The 24465-nt window shown below is 47.1% G+C and overlaps 1 protein-coding gene across 1 annotated transcript; it reads left to right on the forward strand.

Annotated features, from left to right (window-relative positions):
• The first annotated feature begins 211 nt into the window (after positions 1-211).
• Positions 212-23355, forward strand: LOC130022210 (zinc finger protein 420-like). The gene is made up of 4 exons (XM_056112965.1): positions 212-225; positions 552-594; positions 22270-22894; positions 22967-23355. The coding sequence occupies exons 1-4, from the start codon at positions 212-214 to the stop codon at positions 23353-23355; spliced, it is 1071 nt and encodes a 356-aa protein (XP_055968940.1).
• The last annotated feature ends 1110 nt before the right edge of the window (positions 23356-24465 follow it).

Genomic DNA, 24465 nt, shown 5'->3' on the forward strand with positions numbered 1-24465 from the left:
ACCTGTAAATAATGTGTCCTTTTTTTTTCTTTTTTTGGGTCACACCCGGAGATGCTCAGGGGTTACTCCTGGCTTTTCACTCAGGAATCACTCCTGGCTGTACTCGGGGAACCATATGGGATGCTGGGAATCGAACCTGGGTTGGCTGCATGCAAAGAAAACGCCCTACCCGCTGTGCTATTGCTCTTGCCCCTGTAAATAATGCGTCTCGATGATGGAATTCAGGTGAAAACTGATTAAATAGGAACTAAGTGAATGGGTACAAAAACCACCCCTCAATCACAATTATCACTGTCATTCTTTTTGTTTTCTCTTGCCTTTTTTTTTTTTGGTCAAACCCAGAGATGCACAGGAGTTACTCCTGGCTCTGCACTCAGGGATTACTCCTGGCTGTTCTTGGGGGACCGTATGGGATGCTGGAAACGAGAAAAAATGAACCTCTCTGACCAGGGAATTACCTGGTCAGGAATATTTGAAGCCTGGCCCTTTAAGGCTCTTGGCAACCGTGCAGGTGACGTCACAAAATCCGCGACCTTTATCCGCTGGCCTAGGCGTTCGGAGCGGAAGTGCCAGCGGGTCGCGTGGTTGCGGAAGGTGAGGAGTGGGTGAGGGCGCACCCAGGGGGGGTAAGGGGGTCGCGGAAGGTCGGTTTCACCGTTTCCCGTCCGGGTGGTCGCTCTGAGTGCCTGAACGTCCGCGGTCTCCACCTTGTGGGCGGCGGGGTCGCTCCGTGGCGGTGGCCCGGGGTGGCGGCCCCTCACCCGGGTCGCACTGAGAGCCCCTGCCGAAAGTTTTATCTTTTTTATAAATTGATTTTGAGGGAAAAACCGTCGTTTTTACTAAGTAGAACTTATTTAGGTAGATGCATAAGGGGGGATCGCGGCCGGCCGTGTTCGATCCCGGCACGTCACAGCGTCTGATCACGGCCTGGAGTGAGCCCAGAGCCGGGAGTAACCCCTGAGCAAAGTCCCCCAGCCCCTCCAAAAAGGGTGGGTGGGCAGAGGAAGCACGTGGTCGAGGAGAAAAACGAATTTGAAGGCTAAGGTCGTTCTGAAAGCTCCAGAAACAAGGACAATAACCGAACAAACAAAAGTGAAAAGAGTTTTTTTGTGTGTTTTGGACCCTTACCCAATGGCGCTCAGGACTCCCCCCTGGGGATCCGAGGACCCTTTGGGGTGTCGGGATGCGAGGCTAGCGCCCTCCCTGCTGACCCGTCGCTCGGGCCCCTCACAAAGCAGAAAGAGTCAGAGCTAGGGGGAGCCTCAGTCTTCCCCGGATCTGATGGGGCGGGTGAGGGCACCTCAGCGTTAATTTAGATTCAGGGCGAGTACCAGCACCTGGTCAGTCACAGGGGTGGGTGGATCATCCCAGCAATGTCCCCGGGACATCCTGTTACTGGCCCCCTTTCATTCCTTAGGCTGATTGTGGAGTAGGGCTAAAGCGTGGGATTCCCTCATCAAAGGGACCTGGGGGCGCATTCTTTTTCCTCGTGGGGGGGTGTTGAGCCCCACCTGGCAGTGTTCAGGGGTCAAACCTGGGGTTGCTCAGGGTACCCCATATCTGGGTTAGCAGCATGAAGGAAAAAAACACCCTCCCCTCTGTCCTGTCATTCTTGGGGTGTGGCCGGACTGGATGGGGGGAGGGGCTAGGTATATTCTTTATCTGCGTGGGGCTCAAAAGCATTTGGCAGAGCCTTTGATGTTCACTGGTTCTTGTGCATTCAGTGGGTTCTGGGAGTTCAGGGAGGTGGGGAGCTTCTCTTTCCTTTTTATTTATTTTGCATTTGGGGTCACAACCAACGAGGCATTATGGTTACTGCTGGCTCTAAATCCAGCAAGCACTCCTAGTGGTGCTCAGAACCATAAGGGATGCCCGGAATTAAACCCAGGTTGGCCACCTTCAAAAGAAATGCTCATTTGTCTATGCTGTCACTCAGGCCCCAAGGTGTGGAGCTTTAAGCCAACACAGGTTGCAGTCTGGAGGGGTGCATCAGGGTGTTGCTACAGTGGGTCTTGCAACCAAATCTGCCATCTTAGCAGGAAGTAGCTTGGGCACTTCCAGAGTGTGCCCTAACCCCTCTAATAATGCAAATTAGGATCACTATTGGCCACCACACCTTTATTCGTTTAAATGAAATAATTATTTAATCTGTATGAAGTACAACTGCAAGACTCAGTTACTTCTCCTGCCTTTGTACTCAGGGATCACTCCTGGCGAGGCTAAGGTTACCGTATGGGATGCCAGGTTTCAAACTTGGTTTGGCCGAGTGCAAGACAAGCACCTCACCTGCTATACTGTGTCTCCAATCTCTTTACACAGAAATTTTTTTTTTTTTGGCTTTTTAGGGTCACACCCAGCGATGCTCAGGGTTTCCTCAGACTTTGCATTCAGGAGTCTCTCCTGGCAGTGCTGGGGGACCATATGGGATTTCGGGAATCAAACCCAGGTTGGCCGGATGATAGGGAAACTCCCTACCTGCTGTACCATTGTTCCGGCCCCAGAAATGTCTTCATTACTTAATTTATTGTACTTTTTTGGCCACAGCAACACTCAGTGCTCTGGGGTTACTCTTGGTTCTGAGTTCATGTATCATTTTTAGCAATGCTAGAGTGGGTGAGCCTATGTACTATTGCATATTGACCCCGGCTTAGCTCCTTGAAAGAAAAGCACCCTATCAATTTATTAGCTTTGCTAACCCTATAAAAGGTAAAAGGTAAAGGCCCTCCCGTTGATCGTCGATTTACTTGAGCGGGCCCAGTAACGTCTCCATTGAAGACTTTGTTGTTACTGTGTCTGGCATATCGAATACTCTTGGTAGCTTGCCGGGCTCTCCGAGAGGGGCGGAGGAATCAAACTGGGGTCGGCCATGTTGGCCGCTTGTAAGGCGAACGCCCTACCGCTATGCTATCGCTCTAGCCCTATGTGATTATATTTCCTCAGAAAAAAGAGTTTCTGCCTCACCTGTCCAGATTCCAAGCATCTCCACTGTTCATCTCTCCAAGACCAGGAGTGTGCCCTGCTGTTGAAGTGAGTACTTGCAGAAAGTGGTTTTCCAGGGACCAGCTGCAATAGGTTCTAAATGTCTCACTCTTAGGGACTGGTGCAGTACTATAGCCAGGAGGGCGTTTGTCTTTCTAGCGGTGACCAGAGTTATCCCTGCCACAACATCACTAGGTGATATTGTCCCCTGAGCATCACTAGGTATGACTCCAACGCTCCCACTTCAGAATTTGTCTTGACACATGAGCATTCTTTGAGCATCTTTTTGGGGTTGGAGTGTTTCTCCTGTCTTTCCCTCTCTCCCCCCATTTGCTACAAACTTGGAGATAGTCAGAGACTCTCCCCCTCTTGTGTCTGTGTGTCTGAGATGCGGGGGGAGCCATGCTATGTCCCCCAAAAGTAAATCAGGTGCTCATCCCTCTGAGCTCCTCTCCTTGAGTGTATCTCCGTACTTGGGGAGCAAATGAGGTGAGATTTGGGGCCACACCTGGTAGTACTTGAGGTCTGTGCCCTGCTCTGTTCTCAGGGGACTAGTGGACACTCGATACCAGGGAAGGCCCTCTGGGCTTCCAGGTGGCTGGCATCTGCTTCAGTCTGGCATGCTCTCTCCTGTTTATACCTTCATGGAAAGTTCTTACATATGAAATTTCTTGAGCCCTTTCAACAGATAGGGGAAATGAAGGAGTTGGAGGCTCTGGGCAAAATTATGGACTTTAAAATCTCGTTTGGGCTAAATTTAATTTTTCTTTTCTTTTTTTTCTCTTTTTTCTTTTTGGGACACAGCAGTAATGCTCATGTGTTATTTCTGGCTTGGCACGCAGGAATCACTCCTGGCCGTGTTTGGGGGACTGTATGTGATGCTGGGGACCAAACATATGCCCTGCCAACTGTTCTATCACTCTGACTCCAAGGATAATTTTTCATCCTCTTTTTCTTTTATAAAATCACATACCCATAGGAGTAAAATCATAGACTGAAAACCTGGCCTGTAAGCTCTGAGCATTTCTGGATGTGGTCCCAAAACAAAACAACAAACCCAGAGGACTGACTGTTCAGAATATATTACTAGATTTCACACCTCTTCTGTTGGCAGTTAACTCCTCATTGCCTTTATTTGGGCAGAAGGAGGTTTGGCTATGCGGGATTTTGCCAAACCCAGCAGTGCTCTGGGATCACTCCTTGGCAATTCAGGTTGTGAAGTTAAGTCTTTTGCGTTCATGACAACTGCCCAGCCACTCACTGTCAGCTCTTTCGGGCCGCTGCAAACCTTTGAAATTGCAGCATGTACTTCTGGCTCAGGTTTGCACCAGGAGGCCCCTGTTGCCAACAACCCTGCCCTGACCGCTACTAGCTGGTCCTCATCCCTGCCCTCTGTCTGTATCCTTCACACAAGGTTCACAGTATTTATATAGAATTTGAATTCCTGGGTCAGAGGTAGGCCAGGAATGCAGGACGAGTCCTTGCAAGCAATCTGCCATGGTACAGTCTCCTGTACAACGCAGGATTCCCCAAGCACCACTCAGGTAAGCTCAAAGTTCTGCCACCTGTAGTGCCAAAATCCAAACCTGCATTCTACAAAACTGGTTGGTGGAGGTGGACTTGTGAACAAATGTGGGAAGCTGGCCCTTTAACTGACCAAGGCCTAAGTGCCTGTGCTACGTGACCTGCAACAGGTACAGCCTGTATTACGTGACCTGCAACAGGCAAGGCCAGTGCTATGTATGGTTACCTTGAGGTATGGTGATAACAAGAAGTAACTATCTCATGTCTAGTATGTGATGCATATAAATCATATGGACATGGCCCTTTGTGTAACAAACCTCCCTGACCATATATGGGCACGACCTTCTGTGTAGCTGCCTCGCTAATGGATATAAACCCTGATTGCCCCCAATAAAGTCTGTCCCTTTTTCTCTCTGTTTCTGAGCTGCATTCTGTCTCTTGTGTCTTGTGTTCATTCGGTCGGTCCTTCCCTGTACCTACGGATCCTAGGGCCATCTCTGCGGGACGGAGAGTGGTTTTGCGGGCCCCCCGCAAACAAATTACATATATATGTATATATATATATATATGTATATATATATATACACACACACACATACACAAACACACACATATATGTATGTCACAGTTTCTCCCGTTGTTCATCGATTTGCTTGAGTGGGCCGAGTAACGTCTCCATCATGAGACTTGTTGTTACTGTGTTTGGCATATCAAATACATCACGGGTAGTTTGCCAGGCTCTCCAAGAGGGACGGAGGAATCGAACTCGGGTCAGCCATGTTGGCCGCTTGTAAGGCAAGCGCCCTACTGCTGTGCTATCGCTCCAGCCCACACACACACACACATATGTATATATATAAAGGTAAAGGTAAAGGCCCTCCCGTTGATGATCGATTTGCTCGAGCGGTCACAGTAACGTCTCCATTGGAGACTTTGTTGTTACTGTATGTGGCATATCGAATACATCACGGGGAGCTTGCCAGGCTCTGCCGTGCGGGCGAGATACTCTCGGTAGCTTGCCGGGCTCTCCGAGAGGGGCGGAGGAATCAAACTCGGGTCGGCCATGTTGGCTGCGTGCAAGGCAAACACCCTACCGCTGCGCTATCTCTCTCTCTCTCTCTCTCTCTCTCTCTCTATTATATATATATATATATATATATATATATAGTCATAACCTGTGGTTACTGTCAAAAGGCACCAAACGGTACTCAGTGTGGTGCCAGAGTATACAGGTCAGCCGTGTACAAGGCCAGTACCATACCAAACTACAGTTCTGGCACCTAAATATATTGATTTATTTTTGGTTGACTACACCCAGTAGAGATTAGAGTTTACCACGGCTCGGTTCTCATTGATAATGCTAGGTTTGGGGTCCATGTGAGGAGATAGGGATTAATCCCTGGTCAGCTATGTGCCAGACAAGCAATTCAGGGTCTGTGCTATCTCTGTTGCCATTATAAAAATGCTTTTGCTAAGTCGAGAAATTTGTGTTCTTTTTTCTGATTAACTACACAATTCCCTGGGTTTTTTTTTTTTTTTTTTGCTTTTTGTGTCACCCGCGGTGATGCACAGAGGTTATTCTTGGCTCATGTATTCAGGAATTACTCCTGGTGGTTCTTGGGGGACCATTTGGGATGCTGGGAATCAAACCTGGGTTGGCCGTGTCCAAGGTAAACACCCTACCCGCTGTGCTATCACTCCAGCACCCGCACAGTTCACTTTTTTGTGTTTTGGTTTTCGGATTACAGCCAGAAGTTACTCTGGGCTTACTCCTGACTCTGCACTCAGGAGTCACTCCAAGGGGGCCTGGGGAACCCTATGAGAAGTGGGGATTTGAACAGGATTTACACGTTACAGCTGTTCCTGGTCTCTCCTGGTGGCTCTCTCTCACTGTCCACATTTGCTGCTCTCGAGCCACTTCTCCACCCAGGACAACTGTTGCTTTGGACCGATGAAAGTAGAATGAGGACCAGGCTGGTTGCTGATTAGTTGCAGTTTATTCAGTCTCTTGTCTCTCCCAGCTCTATCCAACCCTCTCTCTAACTCGCTCTCCAATGCTCTCTGTGACTCCTCTTCAATCTCCCCAGCCACTCTTACTCTCAGTTCTCAGACTTCTCTCTAAGTCGCAACCGTGTCCTCTAATCTGTGTCTCTTCTTCTCTCACTGTATCATTTGGCATCGATTGATCCAAGCAGGCCACAGTAATGTCTCCTTCGTCCTATCCCTGAGATTTTAAGAAGTGCCACTTTTGAGGCTTTTTCAGGGTCAGGAGAATGAGAACCATCATTGTTAGTGGTTTTTGGCACATTGAATACACTATGGGGAGTTTGCCAGACTCTGCGATGTGGGCAGGATACTTCTGGTAGCCTGCCAGTTTTTCCAGAGTAAAACTAGATAATAAGATTTCGTGTGGCGTGCACTTCCCAGAGCACGGTTTTATAGTCTTTGGGTCTTGGCCATTGATGGGATTACACGGCACCGGGGACAGTTGGTGGGTGTAACGCCTACATACTGGAAGATGGGAGATCTGGGTGGAGGAGGCCCAATCCCAATGCGAGCATCTTGGAGATCTATGCCCTAGGTCCTGCACACCTGGGTTCCTCTGCTGGTTCCTTCATGTGTGAGGCTCATCCGAACTTGTGGAGTGTGGTCTTAAGCATGCCTGTGGCTCGAACCAGAGGGGCTCTGCTTGGGGTGGGGAGGGAAACTCAACACACCCTCATCCAAAAGGCCCCAGTAAGACAGCCAGACGCGGAGGCAGGAGACTGCGCTGTTCTCTTCCAGGAGCAGGGTTTTATAGTCTCTGGGTCTTGGCCGTTGATGGGATTACACAGCGCCGGGAGCAGTTGGTGGGTGTAACACCTACATACTGGAAGATAGGGGATCTGGGTGGAGGAGGACCATCCCTTTTCTCAGTCTCCTTCATTACCCCTGTCTCCCTGAAGCTGCTCTTTTTCTTCTCTCACCACGACCCCAATCCACACCTCCCCACGGGAAGCACAATGAAAAATGGTTTTCCAGACGTCCCCATCACCTGCAGCCCATGAAGGAAAAGCAGCCCTTAAGCTGTGTTACTCCTCTCCTTAGACCAGCAACTTAATTGACATATTTAGTTTTACTTCCTATTGATTACCATTGTGTATAGACACAGTAATAGACACTTTTAGGCTTGTTGGTGACTCTCTTGGGGACCTTCCCACCACAGATTCAGACTCCAGTGCTCAGGGCAAATCAATTACTCCTACTCCCAGCAGCGTCCAAGTCTAGTTATTACTTTTTGATTCATGACAAAATTTGTCCATGACCAGACTCTTATAGATAAGCATTATGGTGCTTTGACCAGGCTCATTTCGATGCCAGGGTAGCTAGCTCACCACTTGTCCTGGGTCGATCTAGTCCCTCATCGGACCCTTCTTTATGAGATCGAGGAAGTAAGGGAAACTGAGGCTTCAGTCAAGAGAGCAAATATCCAGGAGGTAATATTATCTGGAGACCAACTCTCAAGCTCAGGCTTGTCTTTGTAACTGTCTTCCCGTATCCATACAAAAAGCAATTGCTCTGAAATGGCTAACCATGCAAAAGACATTAAGGATAAGAAAAAGACAATATTTACAAGTCAAAATCTGATCAGTTGACAAAGGTAATTGAAAGGTTATGGGCAATCAACAAACATAAGTTCGCACCGGCCAGGGAGCAAGGTCAGACGACAATTATGCTACAATACCTGGTGATCCTCAGTGGTTTCTCCTGGCTCTGCACTCAGGTATTATTTCTGATGGTGCTCCTGGAGACTCTATAGGATCCTGGGGATTGAACCTAGGTTGGCCATGTGCAAACAACACCCTACCCAAATCTACAGTTGCTCTTGCCTCAATTGGAGAGTTTAGATGCATGAAATCTTTTAGAAGTGGGAATATGGGTCAGGGCCCAAGCTCCCCACGTTCAGCAGACCATTCCGTTTACCTGTGATTACTCACAAGGTTGGTCACATTCCTGGGTCCTACCCATGTCACTTTACTAATATTAGAGGTAAAAAAGGAAACATTCGTGATTGGATAGGGCAAAATTCCATCCATCTATGAGTCAGATTGTGCTCAGGGGACCATTTGGAACTCTGGACATTGTACCTAGATTGACTGCATGCAACGCACTGTACTAGCCTGATACTCTCAGTTTGAAATCATGTTTCTGAACATGCCTCCTGGGGTTTTCTTTGTAGCTGAGAGTCTACTGCTCGCGTGTTGTCAAGGGGTAGAGTGTTGGCCAGACCTTGCTCCCTGATGTTCTTACCAGCCTTTGCTCCTGTTCCAAGTCTCCAGCTCTCTGGGTTTCTACTAGGCCAGTTCCTCTCTGAATCCCCAGGGTTGGCTTCAGAGTCACTGCTTTCATCCCCATTTGGATTTATTACTCCCCCAAGAATCTCATTGTCCCGTACCCCACCAGCTACCTACCTGCAGAGCTTGATTTCTTTTGACATGAAAATTCTCATGGCATAGACCAATGATTAGAAGCCTTCTCTGTTCTTCTACATGGAAGCAGCGAGCCTTGGTGGAATGTCTCTCTCTGCACACTGTGATAAAGGCTCAAGTGAGCAATTTGGCCCTCATCCCCACAGGGATGCCGAGACAGGTGGGATGTCTTCTGAGTGTGATCAGAAGATCACTCTTCCCATGTCCTCAGCACCATCACTTTCCCATAGAAGCCCATATTGAATAGAATCCCCAGAAATGTAAGCACTAAGGACAAACATTTGAGTCCAGCATGACCCTGGTGGGACTGTGTGAACATCCACACAGGAGAGAAACTGTTTAAGTGTAAGGACTGTGGGACGGCCTTTGATGGATCCTCATACCTTATACACAGGAGATTTCATACTGGAGAGTCCGTATGCAAGTAAGGAATGTGTCGTGGCCTTTTTCTGACTCTTACGTCTTGGTATGCACAGAAAATGTCACACTGGAAATAAACCATATGCGTATATGGAGTAGAAAGTCTGCTTATTCACAAGCCTTAGTACACCGAAAAACTCACACTGGAGAGATAACGTACGCTTGTGAGCAATGTCGGAAGGCCTTTGCTTATTCCTGAAGTCTTAGTTTTCATAATTTCTGTTTCGTAGAAAACCCTCATATATGTGAGGCAGTTGGAAAGGCCTTTCATTTCTTCTCAGGTCTTTCTGAGCATAGGAAAGTTCATACAGGGGAATGAAACACTATACGTGTCACTACTGTGGGAGGATCTTCACTTACTATTCAAACTTTTTTGTCCATAAGAAAACGCACATTGCAGTAATATATCTGCACTCATTGTATTCAGCTTTCCATTTGATTTACACAAACACTGAAGGTAAATGTTTTGAGACTTACACTTTGGAAGCAGTAAAATCCTAACAATCTACTATTCATCAAAATGGTAAACACCATTTAGATCTGTGCAAAAGGCCAAGCCAGGATGCAAAGTGACCAATGTGCTTTGCTGCCTGATAGCCCCATTCATGGCTCCATGCTAGGGGTTGGTCTGTACGCAGTGCTTTATGTACTTAATTATGTATTTTATTTTTTAAAAAATTGGTGACTATGATTGGTCTCCCCACCCTGGCCGGTGAAGGGTGACAGAGGATCGAAGAAGGAAACAGGGGCCAGGCTCTTGGTGATCTGCTGGATATTAACCCAATGTGTTTTAGGCGTCATCTCTGAATTGCCCCTTTTCCTCCTCCCAGAGAAGCTTATCATGTCCATGGTAACATCCCTAATTTAGTTAAAGTTAATCTTTAACATTTCCTTTGTATTTTCCCTCGTGTTGTCTCAGTTCCCCAGGTCAGTCTTGATTACTTATAAACCATAACTTTCTGGTAATTCTCAACTTTGTATTTGTACTGCTTTGTAGTTGAAGTGCTGTTTCCTGCTTTCCTGTTTCCCCTATAGCTTTTTTACGTTTTTACTCTACAGCACTGTTCTTTGGTTAAACACAGAAAGACCATCAATGCTTATACTCCTAATATTTGGGAGTTGATGGACTCAAGTATATCTACTCCTGGGCATAATTGCTTGGTCATAATTACTTGACATGGGCTTCAGCTGCTGTAGTTCCTAATGCCCCAAAAGGGAAGACCAGCCGTGGGACTGGGATGGACCCGGGGCAAGTGGCAAAACTACCCTGGCTTCGAAATGAATATTCTAGAAAGCAGAAATGCATGGTCTTGATGCAAACTGTTACAACGTTAGAGACAGGACCACCATGGGGAAGGACAAGCTGAACTGGCCTGAAGTCTTAGTCTGGGATTTACAGTAAAAGCCTTGCTTGCTCTCAGAGCCCATAGAAGTAAGTGTTAAAAGCCTTATTTTCTCTGGGTGCTGGAGAGATAGCACAGCGGATAGTGTGTTTTCCTTGCACATGGCCGACCTGGGTTCGATTCCCAGCATCCCATATGGTCCCCTGAGCAACGCCAGGAGTAACTCCTGAGTGCAGAGCCAGGAGTAACCCCTTGTATCACTGGGTGTGACCCAAAAAAGCAAAAAAAAAAATTTTAAAAAGTCTTATTTGCTATCAAAGCCCATAGAACTAAGTGTTGGGATCTTTGTCTCTTACTGTGTTTATCCAAAAAACTACAAGTGTTGATAAGTTTTACAACTAGAGGAAAAGATAAGAGACAGAGTGTCTCCTTGGGTGAATCTCCCCATGAGAATTTCTTCTGCCAAATTTTTATCTGCGTAAATGATCGTGTCGTGTCAGAATCTAAACGATGGACGTGGGAGTCTCCCGGTGGACGATTCCACAACGAAATAGACCACATCATATTCAATCGACGGTTTTGCCTGACTGATGTCGCTGTTGTCCCAAAATTTCGAACGGGATCGGACCACCGTCTCCTTCGTGCAAAATTCTACTTCACAGAGCGGGGAGAAAGGGCTGCAAAGTTCAAAAAGAGAACTCCCAGAATGACCACCAACTGGGAACTCTTTGGTACTATTGCGGCAACATGGGAAGATGCCATTGTTGACAACATTGACGAGGAATACGATCGACTGGTTCAGCACCTCCATGAATGCGCGAGGAACGCCAAGAGAGAGATAGCCACAAAAAGTCGCCTATCTTCGAAAACTCTTGAGCTAATTCGCCAGCGTGGTTTGGCGCATGCCTCAGGCAACCGCAAGCTAACGTCCGAGCTTGCAAAGCAGTGCAGAGATGCGATCAAGGAAGACCTCAAAGAGAGAAGAGCAGAAGTACTGGTAGATGCGGCAGAAGCCGGGAAAAGTATTCGTAAGGCCCACCTGTCCTTCGCCAACTATAAGACCAAGATGACTGCCCTCCGACGTCCTGATGGATCCATCACATCCTCCAGAACGGCAATGGAGAAGATTATCCATGACTTCTACTCAAATCTCTTTGATAGCCATCACCACTTGCCAACATACCAAATTCCACAGGATGGGTATGTTGTTCCCAACGTTCTCCCCTCCGAAATCCGACACGCCATTTCGTCGGTAAAGAAACAAACAGCACCCGGCCCAGACCCAGACAAGGTCAGACCTGAACACCTGAAGAACCTGCCGTCAGTACTCATCAATACACTGGCTCGGCTCTTCACTCGCTACCTGTCTGAATGCAAGGTTCCATCCCAATGGAAAACCAGCAGGACCATACTACTGTTCAAGAAGGGAGACATCCATGACATTGGCAACTATCGCCCGATCTGCCTATTGTCTGTCATCTACAAGTTGTTCACTCGAGTCATCCTAAATAAGATTGGCAGAACACTAGATGAAGGACAACCATGCGAACAAGCCGGGTTCCGGAAAGATTCAGCACCATCGACCATGTCCACACAATAACCAAGCTCATTGAGGTTTCTCGGGAGTTCAAGATGCCGCTCTGTTTAACGTTCATTGATTTAAAGAAGGCCTTTGATTCTGTTGAGACGGAAGCGGTCATTGAAGCCCTAGCCAATCAGGGCATTCAAGCCCAATACATCAGGATCCTCCATGAGCTGTATTGCGGATTCACTACCAGGATCTCACCATTCTACAAAGAAGTGATCGTTGATGTCAAGAGAGGGGTGCGGCAGGGTGATACCATTTCACCGAAACTCTTCAGTGCCACCCTCGAGAACATCATGCGACGACTGGAATGGGAAGGAATGGGAGTGAAGATAGATGGTCGGCAACTACACCACCTCCGCTTTGCTGATGACATTGTTTTAATAACACCAAACATCAGCCAAGCGGCACAAATGCTGGCCGACTTTGACCGTGAGTGTGGAAAGGTAGGACTACAGCTGAATCTTACGAAGACAATGTTTATGAGAAACAGCCTTGTTCCTGACGCCCCATTCGCTCTCAATGGAACGACCATCTCCGAATGCAACAACTATGTCTACCTAGGTCGAGAGGTCAACATGACAAATGACCTGGCACCCGAGCTGCGCAGGAGGAAGAGAGCGGCTTGGAACGCCTTCAAGAACGTCGAAAAAATAGCTAAGAGGACGAAGAACCTCCGGCTCCGGGCACATCTCTTTGATTCCACTGTTCTTCCTGCATTAACATATGCCTCAGAGACCTGGGCCCTACGCAAACAAGATGAGAACGCCATTCAGGTCTCCCAAAGAAGAATAGAAAGAGCTATGCTTGGAATATCACGTTTCACTCAAATGAGAGAACGAATCCGGAGTTCTGACATCCGTCGACGATCAAGGATCAGGGATGCTGTCTCATTTGCCAAGGTGTCGAAAATCAGATGGGCTGGTCACGTAATGAGATTTAAAGACGACCGTTGGACTAGAGCTGTTACTGATTGGATTCCACGGGATGTCAAGAGACCGCGTGGCCGCCCACCTACCAGATGGTCAGACTTCTTCGTCAAGATAATGAACGATCGGTTTGAGGCCCTTCATGTTCCCGGAGCGAACAGATGCCATTGGGCTACACTAGCACGCGACAGGGACAAATGGAGACGTTACTGGCACCCGCTCGAGCAAATCGACGACTAACGGGAAGTTAAGTGATTAAGTGTGAAATGATCAGTCATTTCTATGTCCTTACCTTATGCCCCCTCAGGTGTTCTCTAACTATGGTAGCTGTTCTGCAATGAACAGGCCAATTTCACCATTAGGTTGTGATTTTCTGTCTCCCTACCTCTCTGTCTCTGTTGGGAAGGGTTCCGGAGGTGTGGAGGCAGCGCTGGGCCACCAACACCTCACCGCACCCCCACATTTTATGTTGTGGACTCACAGTGATGAGTTGCTCTTTATTCTGTTCTCCTGCTCTACCAGTCTCCCACTGCTCCTTATTCCCTCTCCTCACCTGTCTTCCACATCCTTTATTCTCCAGCCCATCCCACAGAGTTAGGGGTAGCAAATACCAGAGATATGGTTGTGCAATCAGAGGATGTAAAGCCCTTCCCTCGGGGCAAACTTCTAGGCCAAAAATCTAACTCAAAGTAGAGATCAGCTCAAGGGCAGGATTTTCTCTAAGGACATATTTTTTCTTTGCTTAGTTAATATTCATTGAAACAGTCATCTTAAATTTACACTTACTCTTTCTGTTCATTGTGAATGGACACCGTAAGATATCTATTTAAGTTTATAGGGTGTCTCTATTGGGGATATTTCCTATAGCTCCCAGACTATATTCCCCAGGACAGGTTAATCCTTCCTAACCACAACAGGATCCTTATCCAGTTGCTTATGTTTGGGTCATAATGGAATTTGTTATGGTGCTTACCTGTCCCTTTTCAATGCCAGGATAGCTCACAGCTATCCTGGGTCCATCCAGTCTCTTGCTTTTGGGGTGCTAAGAACAAAGGGCAGCTGAGGCTTAAGTCTCATAAACATGACAATGACCAGGAGTATATAGTATCTGTAGTCAATTAACTCTGAAGTTACAAAAGCATAATATTGTCTTCCTTTGTCTATACAAAGCTGAGGGCTGGGGGCATGGCCATCCCAATCCTCCCAGCACAATCTTCCCAACCTGAGACTGCACTGGTCCTTGTCCAGGATCAAAAAAGGATATTTGTCTAAAGTAAACTGCAGAGGATATAAAGGAAACAGAGAGTCAACATTTCACTTCCAAATACAAAATCCAGAGATCTCTGAAGAATCTGACTTTACAATTCACAGGTTGTGGTTATGCGAAATGGGTGATTAACGCATAGGGGAAGCAGAGCACGGGGAAGTTAAAGATGAATACTAAGGAAATGGGAGTGATTGGGATGGGTGTTACTCAGTAAGCCTCAGCTCCTTGTAGCAGAGGAGAAATGATGAACTAATGTTAAACCTAAATTATTTAGAATTAGAATCCAACCAGGATAGAGGGTTTTGTTTTTTTAAGCAAGAAAGTTTTGTTTTTCCAGGAGCAAGGCCATTTGCTCAGTAATCCCGCTGGGTCTGCTAGGAGCACATTTACTTAGGGCCGGAGCCATAGTACAGTGAGTAAGGACTTAACCATCCAAGCAGTCGACCCAGGTTCTATCCCCTGCATCCCATATGGTCTCTACCAAAGTGATTCCTGTGTGTAGAGCTAGGAGTAAGCCCTGAATCTGCCGGTTGTGGCCCCGAAACAAAAATCACACAAAGTCACAGTTATATATACACATATGTATGCACAAACAATGGTGAAAGAACAATAGGGATTCAGGAGAAACTGTGAGTTTCTGTAGGAGAGATAGATCAAAAATAGATGATTTTTTTCCTTTTTTGGGTCACACCTGGCGATGCACAGGGATTACTCCTGGCTTTGCACTCAGGAGTTATTCCTGGCAATGCTCAGGGGACCATATAGGATGCTGGGAATCGAACCCGGGTTGGCCGCGTGTAAGGCAAACGCCCTACCCACTGTGTTATCTCTCCAGCCGCAACAATAGGGGATTTGTAAGGACCAGAAATTTGACTCTTTTAATGTTTCACTCTCAAATTTGTCTTTGTACATCATTTTTCCCCCTTCAGTAGAATTTGCCTTTTTTCTTGTTATATTTTTCACCACAGCCTACAGTGCTCAGTGTTTACTCTTGTCTCTGAGCTCAGGCATCATTTGACAAGAGTCAGGGTAACATTCTGTGTTTAGATATCATTGGTTCGATGTTAGGTGACAATTCAGGATCAGGGAACTTCTCCTTACGACCAGTCCAGCATTTGCCTCTCCACTCCTGTATTCGAGTCCATCCCCCTTGCAGCACAGATTCACCTGGGTGGCAAAAAGGTCCTCAGGGCCTAGACTCTGACTCTTTAAGGCACCTAATGGAAATGGAAGTGATGTCATAAGTGATGTTATAAATGTCATGGTTCATTTTCCATCCCTGAATCAGACACTGGGGCTGTTGCTCACTTGGCAAGGGACAAGTAAATTTGCACCCCATCCTGGAAGGGGGACTCTGAAGAAGGATTTAGTTGCAGGACTCAAGCAACCTCCTGTGAGCACCCTGCGCCTTCCCGTTTCCACACTCTGAGCCGAGGGGCTGAGCCAACTTGGGGGCAATTTTGCGCTGGTTTTTCACTTGTTCGCCAACATCCAGGTGGATCGTGAGGTGTGGTGGAGGTTTTACAGGGATGCAGGGGGGGCTGTGTCAGGGTTCAGGAGTGACAGTTTTGAGTTCGTGATTCTAGGGTGCCTCTTTGGCCACGATCGTCTCCAGCTCCGGAATGGGGCAACAGTGGCTGAATGTGGGAATCATCCGAGGGCTTGGCTGTTCCAACCGTACCAGCAGTGTCATGTTTGAACCATCGGCCCTAAGCTCGCTTCTGTAGAATCTCCAGATTTGAGGGGCAGAGCTTCAGCTCCTCCAGCTAATGGCAGGAGACCTGTTGCTGGTCATTTTCATTGTCTGCCGTGAGAGCTGCAATCATGCGGGGTATATAAGGGGGAAGGGGGCCTGCAGGTGGCTGAGGTTTGCCAATGAAAATGTATTTGGGGGGTCTATTTTTGGTTCTTTATATTTTAGGGGGGAGAGAGGGCACATACCCAGAGATGCTCATGAGTTACTCGAGTCTCTAAGCTCAGGTATTGTCCCTGGCGCTGCTAGGGGCCATATGGGATGCAGAGGATTGATCGGTTCATCTAGTCAACTGCCCAATTCACATTATTGCCATCTAACCACAATACTTGTATCTTTTTTAGGTTCATGAATTTCAGCTCCCTCACATCAAGCTGCAAAGCACCCTGACTCTCTATCTCTCCCTGAGAAGACGACACCTGCCATTGTGGTAAATACTGAGGTCCCCGGGACAGAGTGTCCAGGTGCATGTCCTTGTCCACCCTGTAAGCAAGTGTCGAAGGTTTGTCCACTCTAAGTCACATGGTGGAGCCACATTCCAGGCTACGATTCCCAGGGAGCAGCACTGCTGCCAGCCTGCAGGGGGCGCTAGTATTCGGGAGCTTCTGGGCTGAGAGTTGGCCCCTGGCAGGGCCTATAGGGACTTTCCTGTGGGAGCCAGAGAAGAATCTGGGGATCAGAGAAGACTGTCTTTTCCTGCCCTTTTCCTGGGCCCAGGCTCCTCTCCTGAAGTGCAGCACAGATACCAACAAAATTTGAATCCCCAGTGGAGAAAGGAGCTTCTGCCATTGTCTCCTAGAGGTGGAATTGTGAGGCTGTGCCCGAGGGTGTGGCTGGTCTGAGCTCAGAAGTGGGAGGAGGTGCTCCTCTCTGGTGCTCACTGTTCTGACTTCTCCAGGTCTTTGCACGGAGCCTCCTGCTGATCCTCAGAACAATAGTGACAGTAGAAGATGGTGACGCGGCTTCTGATAAACCGTTCCCAGGTAGGAGTAGACGGATAGAATGACATGAGGTAGTACCAGGAGTGCCCAGGCTTCCTGGGCCATCTGTTTTGAGTTTCTTTTGGACGGATTCCAAGATGAGAATTCCAATCGGACTGTCCCATTCTGCTGTTTGAAGCTGCTTTTGTGTATGTTTGTTTTGTTTTATTTAGCTTTGGGGTCGACCCAGTGGTGCATGAGGAGTACTCAAAGCTCAGTGCTCAATGCTCATTCCTGACAGGTCTAGGTCACCAAAGGGATGCTGGAGGTCCAAAGGTTTCATCTTGGGTTTTCTGTTTTATTAGGGGTGGCAGAGCAAGGATTCTCTCAATCATTCCTTGTGCTGCACTCTGGCATTGCCTCTGGCAGTGCTTGTGGGACCAGATGGGATGTTGGGGATCGCCAGTCCTATATGCTGTCCCCGGAACAGCTGTTCTGTTACGCCAACCTGCTGCTTTGGTTTCTTTTGCATTGTTTTTGTCATCAGCTGTCCTCTTGACTCTGTGCTCTGGATTCACAACTGACTGGCCTCAGAGCACCCTGGGGTGTGCTGGCCCCGTTTGCGCCCTGGCAACTACAGTGACTTGGGCCCCCAGACTTGCTTTTCTCCTGTTTTGTCCTTCCTACTTTAGAGAGATTACCTGCTCGATCATACAGTCTTACGTTCACATAATCTTGTGTGTGGATTTCTGGGCATGCACCGATCCCAAGGAGAAAGAGCCAAGGATCTCTGAGGCCAGTAGAGATGTTGGGGTCACGAAACTTCTACCTTCTTTGAGCGGGATTTGGGGCGGTCCTGTGCAGTTAGTTCCTACAGGCACACATGCCATGCACTGCTCTGAGAAGTTGTCTATATGTCGAGCTCTCAATCCTAGTGGCCATGTGCTGTGGGGTTGCAGTGGTGAGCGTGCAGTGGTTTTTGCTACACCCAGGGATAGTCTTTTGGATCGTACAAGTCTGTGTTCAGGTGATCCTCTCTACAGTGCTCACTGGACCAGTGGTGCTCGAATTGGCCCTGGGGTTACCAGGAAAGGCAGATACATCCAAGAACCTTCTGTATAACGTCCTCCCACTTTAGCAGATCCAGCTGCCTTATGTGATTTCTGGGAACCGTCAACAATGCGTGTGCATGGAGGCTAGTTCATTCGGAGGAGAGAGGCCCAACGACAATATAGCACCCTGGGTCCTGGCCTCACAGTAGTGGTAATGAGGCTAAGATAGACTCTGACTCCCACACTCTCCGTGTGCTGACTCAGGACGCAGTGACCTTCCATGACGTGGCTGTGAACTTCACCCAGGAGGAATGGTCATGCCTGGAGGCCTCTCAGCGGAAGCTCTACAGGGACGTAATGCTGGAGACATACCAACATCTGCAGGCTGTCGGTGAGAGCAGTGTGGAGCCACCGTGTCTGAACAGACCCGCGTGGGCTCCCTGGGGTTGGGCGGCAGCCGTGTGTCCAACAGTAACTCTGTGACGGGCTGGGATGTTGGACAGCCATGCAGTAGCTCTTCCCTCCCTCTTTTTTTAGGGTTAACCTGTGGATACTCAGGGCTTACTCTCAGCTTTGTCTTCAGGAATTACTCTTGTGGGGTAGCCGGACCCTATGGGGTGATTCATATCAACCCGTTTCGACTGTGTCCATGGGAAGATCCCTCTCTGCCCAGTTATCGCTCAGGTCCTTTTAAATAGTTCTATCCATTGGTGCATCAATTTACTTTGTGTACTACACGAAATTTTGTGTGTTTAATTGGTTTTGCTGTTGCCTTTGTTTGGGGGGCACAGTCCACAGTTCTCTTGGCTCTGTGCTAAAGGATGACTCCTAAGAGTGTTCAGGGGCCATGGGGAACCGTATATTGAAACTTCTTGGCAAGTTAAACTGTTGGTGCCTCACCCCCAGTACTTTTGCACCAGTCACTCAAGTCAGACGGTTTTTGCATTTTCTTTTTTCCTCAGGAATTAGGGATTATTCCTGCCTGTGTATTCAAGATCCACACCTGGCCTTGCTCCAAGACCATATGGGCTAGCTGGGATCAAATGCACATGTGTGTGCAGCGCTTCTGTCCTATGTGCTGTACTATCTCTCTTCCACCACAGGGGATTTGATATCTCGTCTCTCAACTCATTAGATGCTGCCCTATTTCAGTGCTTAGATTTCCTTCTAATGGTTCTTGTGAGACTTCAGCAGGACTTAGGGTTTGCTCCTGGACTCTGCACTCAGGGATCACTCCTTGCTGTAATGTGGGACCCTCGGTGATATCAGGTATCGCAACGGGATTAGCCGTGAGAAACACCTGCTGTGCTCTCTTTCTGGATACATTTTTCAGCTTAAAAAATAAGCGTGCCTTGCCACCCTTGGCCATTTCCAGATTTATTATGCACTTAGTTTTACTGAAATCTGCGATGAGTTCATGAGGGGCTCAGGAAACTCCATGTGCTGCTGGGCCTAGAAAGACAGTACAGAGAGGAAAGTGATTTTCTTGCAAGCGGCGCACGTGGGTTAAATCCCCGGCATCACATGTCATCCCCGAGCACCAGCAGCAGTGATTTCTGAATACAGAGTCAGGAGTCACTCCTGATCATTGCCAGGTGAGACCCCAAACAAGACAAAAACCAACAACATACTGTGCTGATCAACCCCCTGTCGGCCATATACATGGCCAGGTCTAGAGTATTTGTGATATTTTCTTGGGTCTTACCTCTCGAATAACTAGAAATATATGGAATTTTGGAAATGGACATTCTGTTCATGCTTTTCAGATATTTGCCCAGTTATATCAGGAAAACATGGGCATTTAACTGTCACCTTTTCCCTGTGACTTATCCATGCCTCTGTCTCTGTTGGAGCAGGGCACTCTGGGATGAAGCCTGCGGTGATCTCCTGGCTGGAAGAAGGAGCTCTGAGGTCGGGTAGGAGAGGCGTGTGTGCGGGTGAGTGTCTGAGGACCCTTCCCGGCTCAGGCCCTATGCAGTGTATGGGTGCCCTAAGCATGTAGGAAACACGCTGCTGAGACCAGGGACTTTGTCTCCTGGATCCTTGGGTCTGTGCCGCACTCAAGCTGCTCTTCATTTCCCTGGACTGGCAATCACAGAATGATCCTGTAATTTGCTTCCATGGCTTTCGAATAAATAAGATCATAACAGAGCTAGTTTGGATCTGACCCATAGTACATCAGGGAGCACCTTTCAGTGCCTGAATGTGACCTGTTAAATAATCTGTTCAATAACCTGGTTCCCCGAACATCACCAGGTCTGCTCAAAAACAAAAACATAACCTAGTGTAGAATTGCCAAGATCCTCACAGTTTTCCACTATCCGAATCTTTTGTTTAGTGTGGGACTCTTTGAACTTTGAGAACCACAGAGATGTACTCTTAACTACATGGCATCATTTTGCTACATTTTGTGACATGTGTGACATGTGAATTGTATGATCTCTTCAGTTTCAGAACTGAAACCGCGACTTCAGGATTTGGCAGTACAGCACTTTGATTTGGGAATGGGGTCAGCAAGTACGAGTGAGTTGGTAAGATTCAGGAATACAGAATAAATATTATGCCAGCAGGAGTGGACGAAGTATGTGATTGTAAAGGTGGAAGGCTGGGATTCACAGGGAGGAATTCCAAAGCCTGATGCTTGGAGTAGAGGACCCTTAGCTTCACTAGGTGCTGAAATCAACCATGTATAAAAAATACTGTGAGTTTTGATTGATTTGACTGTGGTAGTTGTTTAGGAAGCTAATTTGTGCGCCATACAGATGGTGCAGTGAGAAATATACTTTCTTTGCACAGAGATGGATGGTCTTTACCCAGCACGACTTATAGACACCATAGACCCACAGAGCTGATCCTAGATACTGCATGGTGTGCCCCTCCACCCACCCAACCCCCAATAAATAGAAACTACAAAACAGAAAGAACAAAAAACTTCATTGATCCTGAAAGCCAAAACTTGTGGTGAGAGCTTTGCAATGGCCACATGGTCTGTCTCAACTGTGTGACGATGCAGCGTTGTCTTCACCCCTGCATCACAGGTTCCACACTGAACTTTAACCAAACCCACATGTGGATCTATTTCATTTTCTCCTGAAATGGATGCATCCATTTTCTATAGAAGGAATTATATCTAGTTGTATTCCTTCATTAATTTAAAGGGGGGAAATTCACAGAATTTACTGACTCTGCATCCATCAATTTTGTGTGTCCAACTTACAGTAACATGAAATTGTTCTATAGTAAGACAATTCATATGTCGGTAATTCCATTTGTGTGGTGCATATGTGTGAAACCACATCTGAAGGGTTCAGTTTTGTGACAGGAAGACTCAGTGAATAAGTGAATAATTCGAAACCTCTGTTGTTCCACAGGAAAGCTGCCACCCCGAGTGGAATGTCTCTGATCCTGCACTGTGTGATAATGTCTCGAGTGAGCAATCCTGCCCTCAACCCCATGAGGACGCCGAGACAGGCGGGATGTCTTCTGAGGGTGATAAGAATGGCGAGAGCTACGTCACTCTGAAGAAGCCCTCTCCTGGAAAAAGTTCCTTGAAGTGTGTTATTCTCAGATCACAGGCACAAAGTTCCCCAGTGGGGCACCTGCTAGTGAGAGGAGCACAGTTTATAGTGAGTCCATCACAGCAACATACCCTCAACCACAATCACCGTGAGCAGAACCCATCTACATGTAAGGAATGTGGGGGAGCCTCCCCATGTTCTCAGCACTGTGGTGTTCCCTTAGAAAACCACAGTGGACAGAATCCCCAGAAAAGTCAGCCTCGAGAACAAAATTTGAGTCAAGGGTTACTCCATCATGACCATATGAATATAAATTCAGGAGCAAAACCTTTTGCATGTGAAGCATGTGGGAAGGCCTTCGATCAATCATCACATCTTATTATGCATAGGATAATTCATACAGGAGAGAAACCTCGTGAATGTCAGACATGTGGGAAGGCCTTTATTCAGACCTCTAATCTTAATAGACCTATGAAAACTCATAGTGGAGAGAAGCCATATATATGTCAGGAGTGTGATAATGCCTTTACTCGATCCTCAGGCCTCATTATACATAGTAGTATTCACACTGGAGAGAAACCGTATATATGTAAGGAATGTGGAAAGGCCTTTACTCAATCCTCAGGCCTCAGTATACATAGGAGAATTCACACTGGAGAGAAACCATATATATGTAAGGAATGTGGAAAGGCCTTTACTCAATCCTCAGGCCTCAGTATACATAGGAGAATTCACACTGGAGAGAAACCATATATATGTAAAGAATGTGGGAAGGCCTTTGCTGAAGCCTCAACACTTCGTGTACATAGGAGAATTCACACTGGAGAGAAACCATATATATGTAAGGAATGTGGAAAGGCCTTTACTCAATCCTCAACACTTCGTGGACATAGGAGAATTCACACTGGAGTGAAACCATGTATATGTAAGGAATGTGGGAAGGCCTTTGCGAAAGCCTCAACTCTTAGTGAACATAGGAGAATTCACACTGGAGAGAAACCGTATATATGTAAGGAATGTGGAAAGGCCTTTGTTAGACCCTCAAAACTTATTGTACATAGGAGAATTCATACTGGAGAGAAACCGCATATATGTAAGGAATGTGGAAAGGCCTTTACTCAATCCTCAGGCCTCAGTATACATAGGAGAATTCACACTGGAGAGAAACCGTATATATGTAAGGAATGTGGGAAGACCTTTGCTGCAGCCTCAACACTTCATCAACATAGGAAAATTCACACTGGAGAGAAACCATATATATGTAAGGAATGTGGAAAGGCCTTTGTTAGACCCTCAAAACTTATTGTACATAGGAGAATTCACACTGGAGAGAAACCGTATACATGTAAGGAATGTGGAAAGGCCTTTACTCAATCCTCAAGCCTCAGTATACATAGGAGAATTCACACTGGAGAGAAACCGTATATATGTAAGGAATGTGGGAAGGCCTTTGCTGCAGCCTCAAAACTTCATCAACATAGGAAAATTCACATTGGAGAGAAACCATATATTTGTAAGGAATGTGGAAAGACCTTTCCTGGATACTCAAGACTTACTGCACATATGAAAATTCATCTCAGAGAGAAACCTCATTAGTGTCAGACATGCGCGAAGGCATTCACACGGTTCTCTTCCCTTACTCGACACTTGAGAATTACAAACACCTTACACGCGGCCAACATGGCCGACCCGAGTTCGATTCCTCCACCCCTCTCGGAGACCCCGGCAAGCTACCGAGAGTATTTGATATGCCAGACACAGTAACAACGAAAGTCTCCAATGGAGACGTTACTGGGCCCGCTCGAGCAAATCGACGATCAACGGGAGGGCCTTTACCTTTACCAAGCCTTAGTGTACATAGGAGAATTCACTGGAGAGAAACTGTATATGTAAGGAATGTGGGAAGGCCTTTGCTGTGACCTCAATACTTAATGCACATAGGAGAATACACACTGGAGAGAAATCCTATACATATAAGAAGTCTGGAAAGGCCTTTTGACAAGCCTCAGATTTAGTGTACATAGGAGCATTCATGCCAGAGGAAAACCTTTTATATGCGAGGAATGTGGGAAGGCCTTCTGCCATTCTGAATCCTTGCTAAGTACAGGAATATTCACAGTGGAGGGAAACCTTATCAGTGTCAGTCTTTTGGGAAGTCCTTCATTTGGTGCTGTTCTCTTACTCAGTATGTGAGAGTTCATACCGGAGACAAACTGCATATATCTCAGGAATGTGGGAAGGGCTTCATGTACCCCTCACACCTTAATAAACATATAAAAGTTCAAACTGAATGACTTGATCCCTTAATAACAGTCTCTAAGGACAGAGCAGGACAAGTCAGTCAAGCAAGTTTCCTTTGGACACGATGGTCAAGGGTGTTAAAATAGTGCAGTTAAGAGGGAAGTAAGCCTGCCTGCTTGGGACAGGCTTCTCATGTCCTTGAAAGTTACCTGCTGATTTTCACCCTGGCTGCACCTATGGTAGCATTCTAGTGCTTGGAATTGCTTGTGTGTTAACTTGTAAATAATGGGTCCTGGTGATGAAAATAAGGAGGAAGGTGACTGAATGAACAGGTACAGAAACACCCCCCTGCTCAGAGCTGTCACAGCTCACATCTCTGTTATTCTTTGCTATGCTTCGGCTTGGCCCAGAGGGGCTGGTTAGCGGGAATTATGGCAGAAATCAACCAAGGTCCAGCATTGAATA

This window comes from Sorex fumeus, unplaced genomic scaffold (assembly GCF_029834395.1).
Source record: "Sorex fumeus unplaced genomic scaffold, SorFum_2.1 ptg000019l, whole genome shotgun sequence".
Lineage (NCBI taxonomy): Eukaryota > Metazoa > Chordata > Mammalia > Eulipotyphla > Soricidae > Sorex > Sorex fumeus.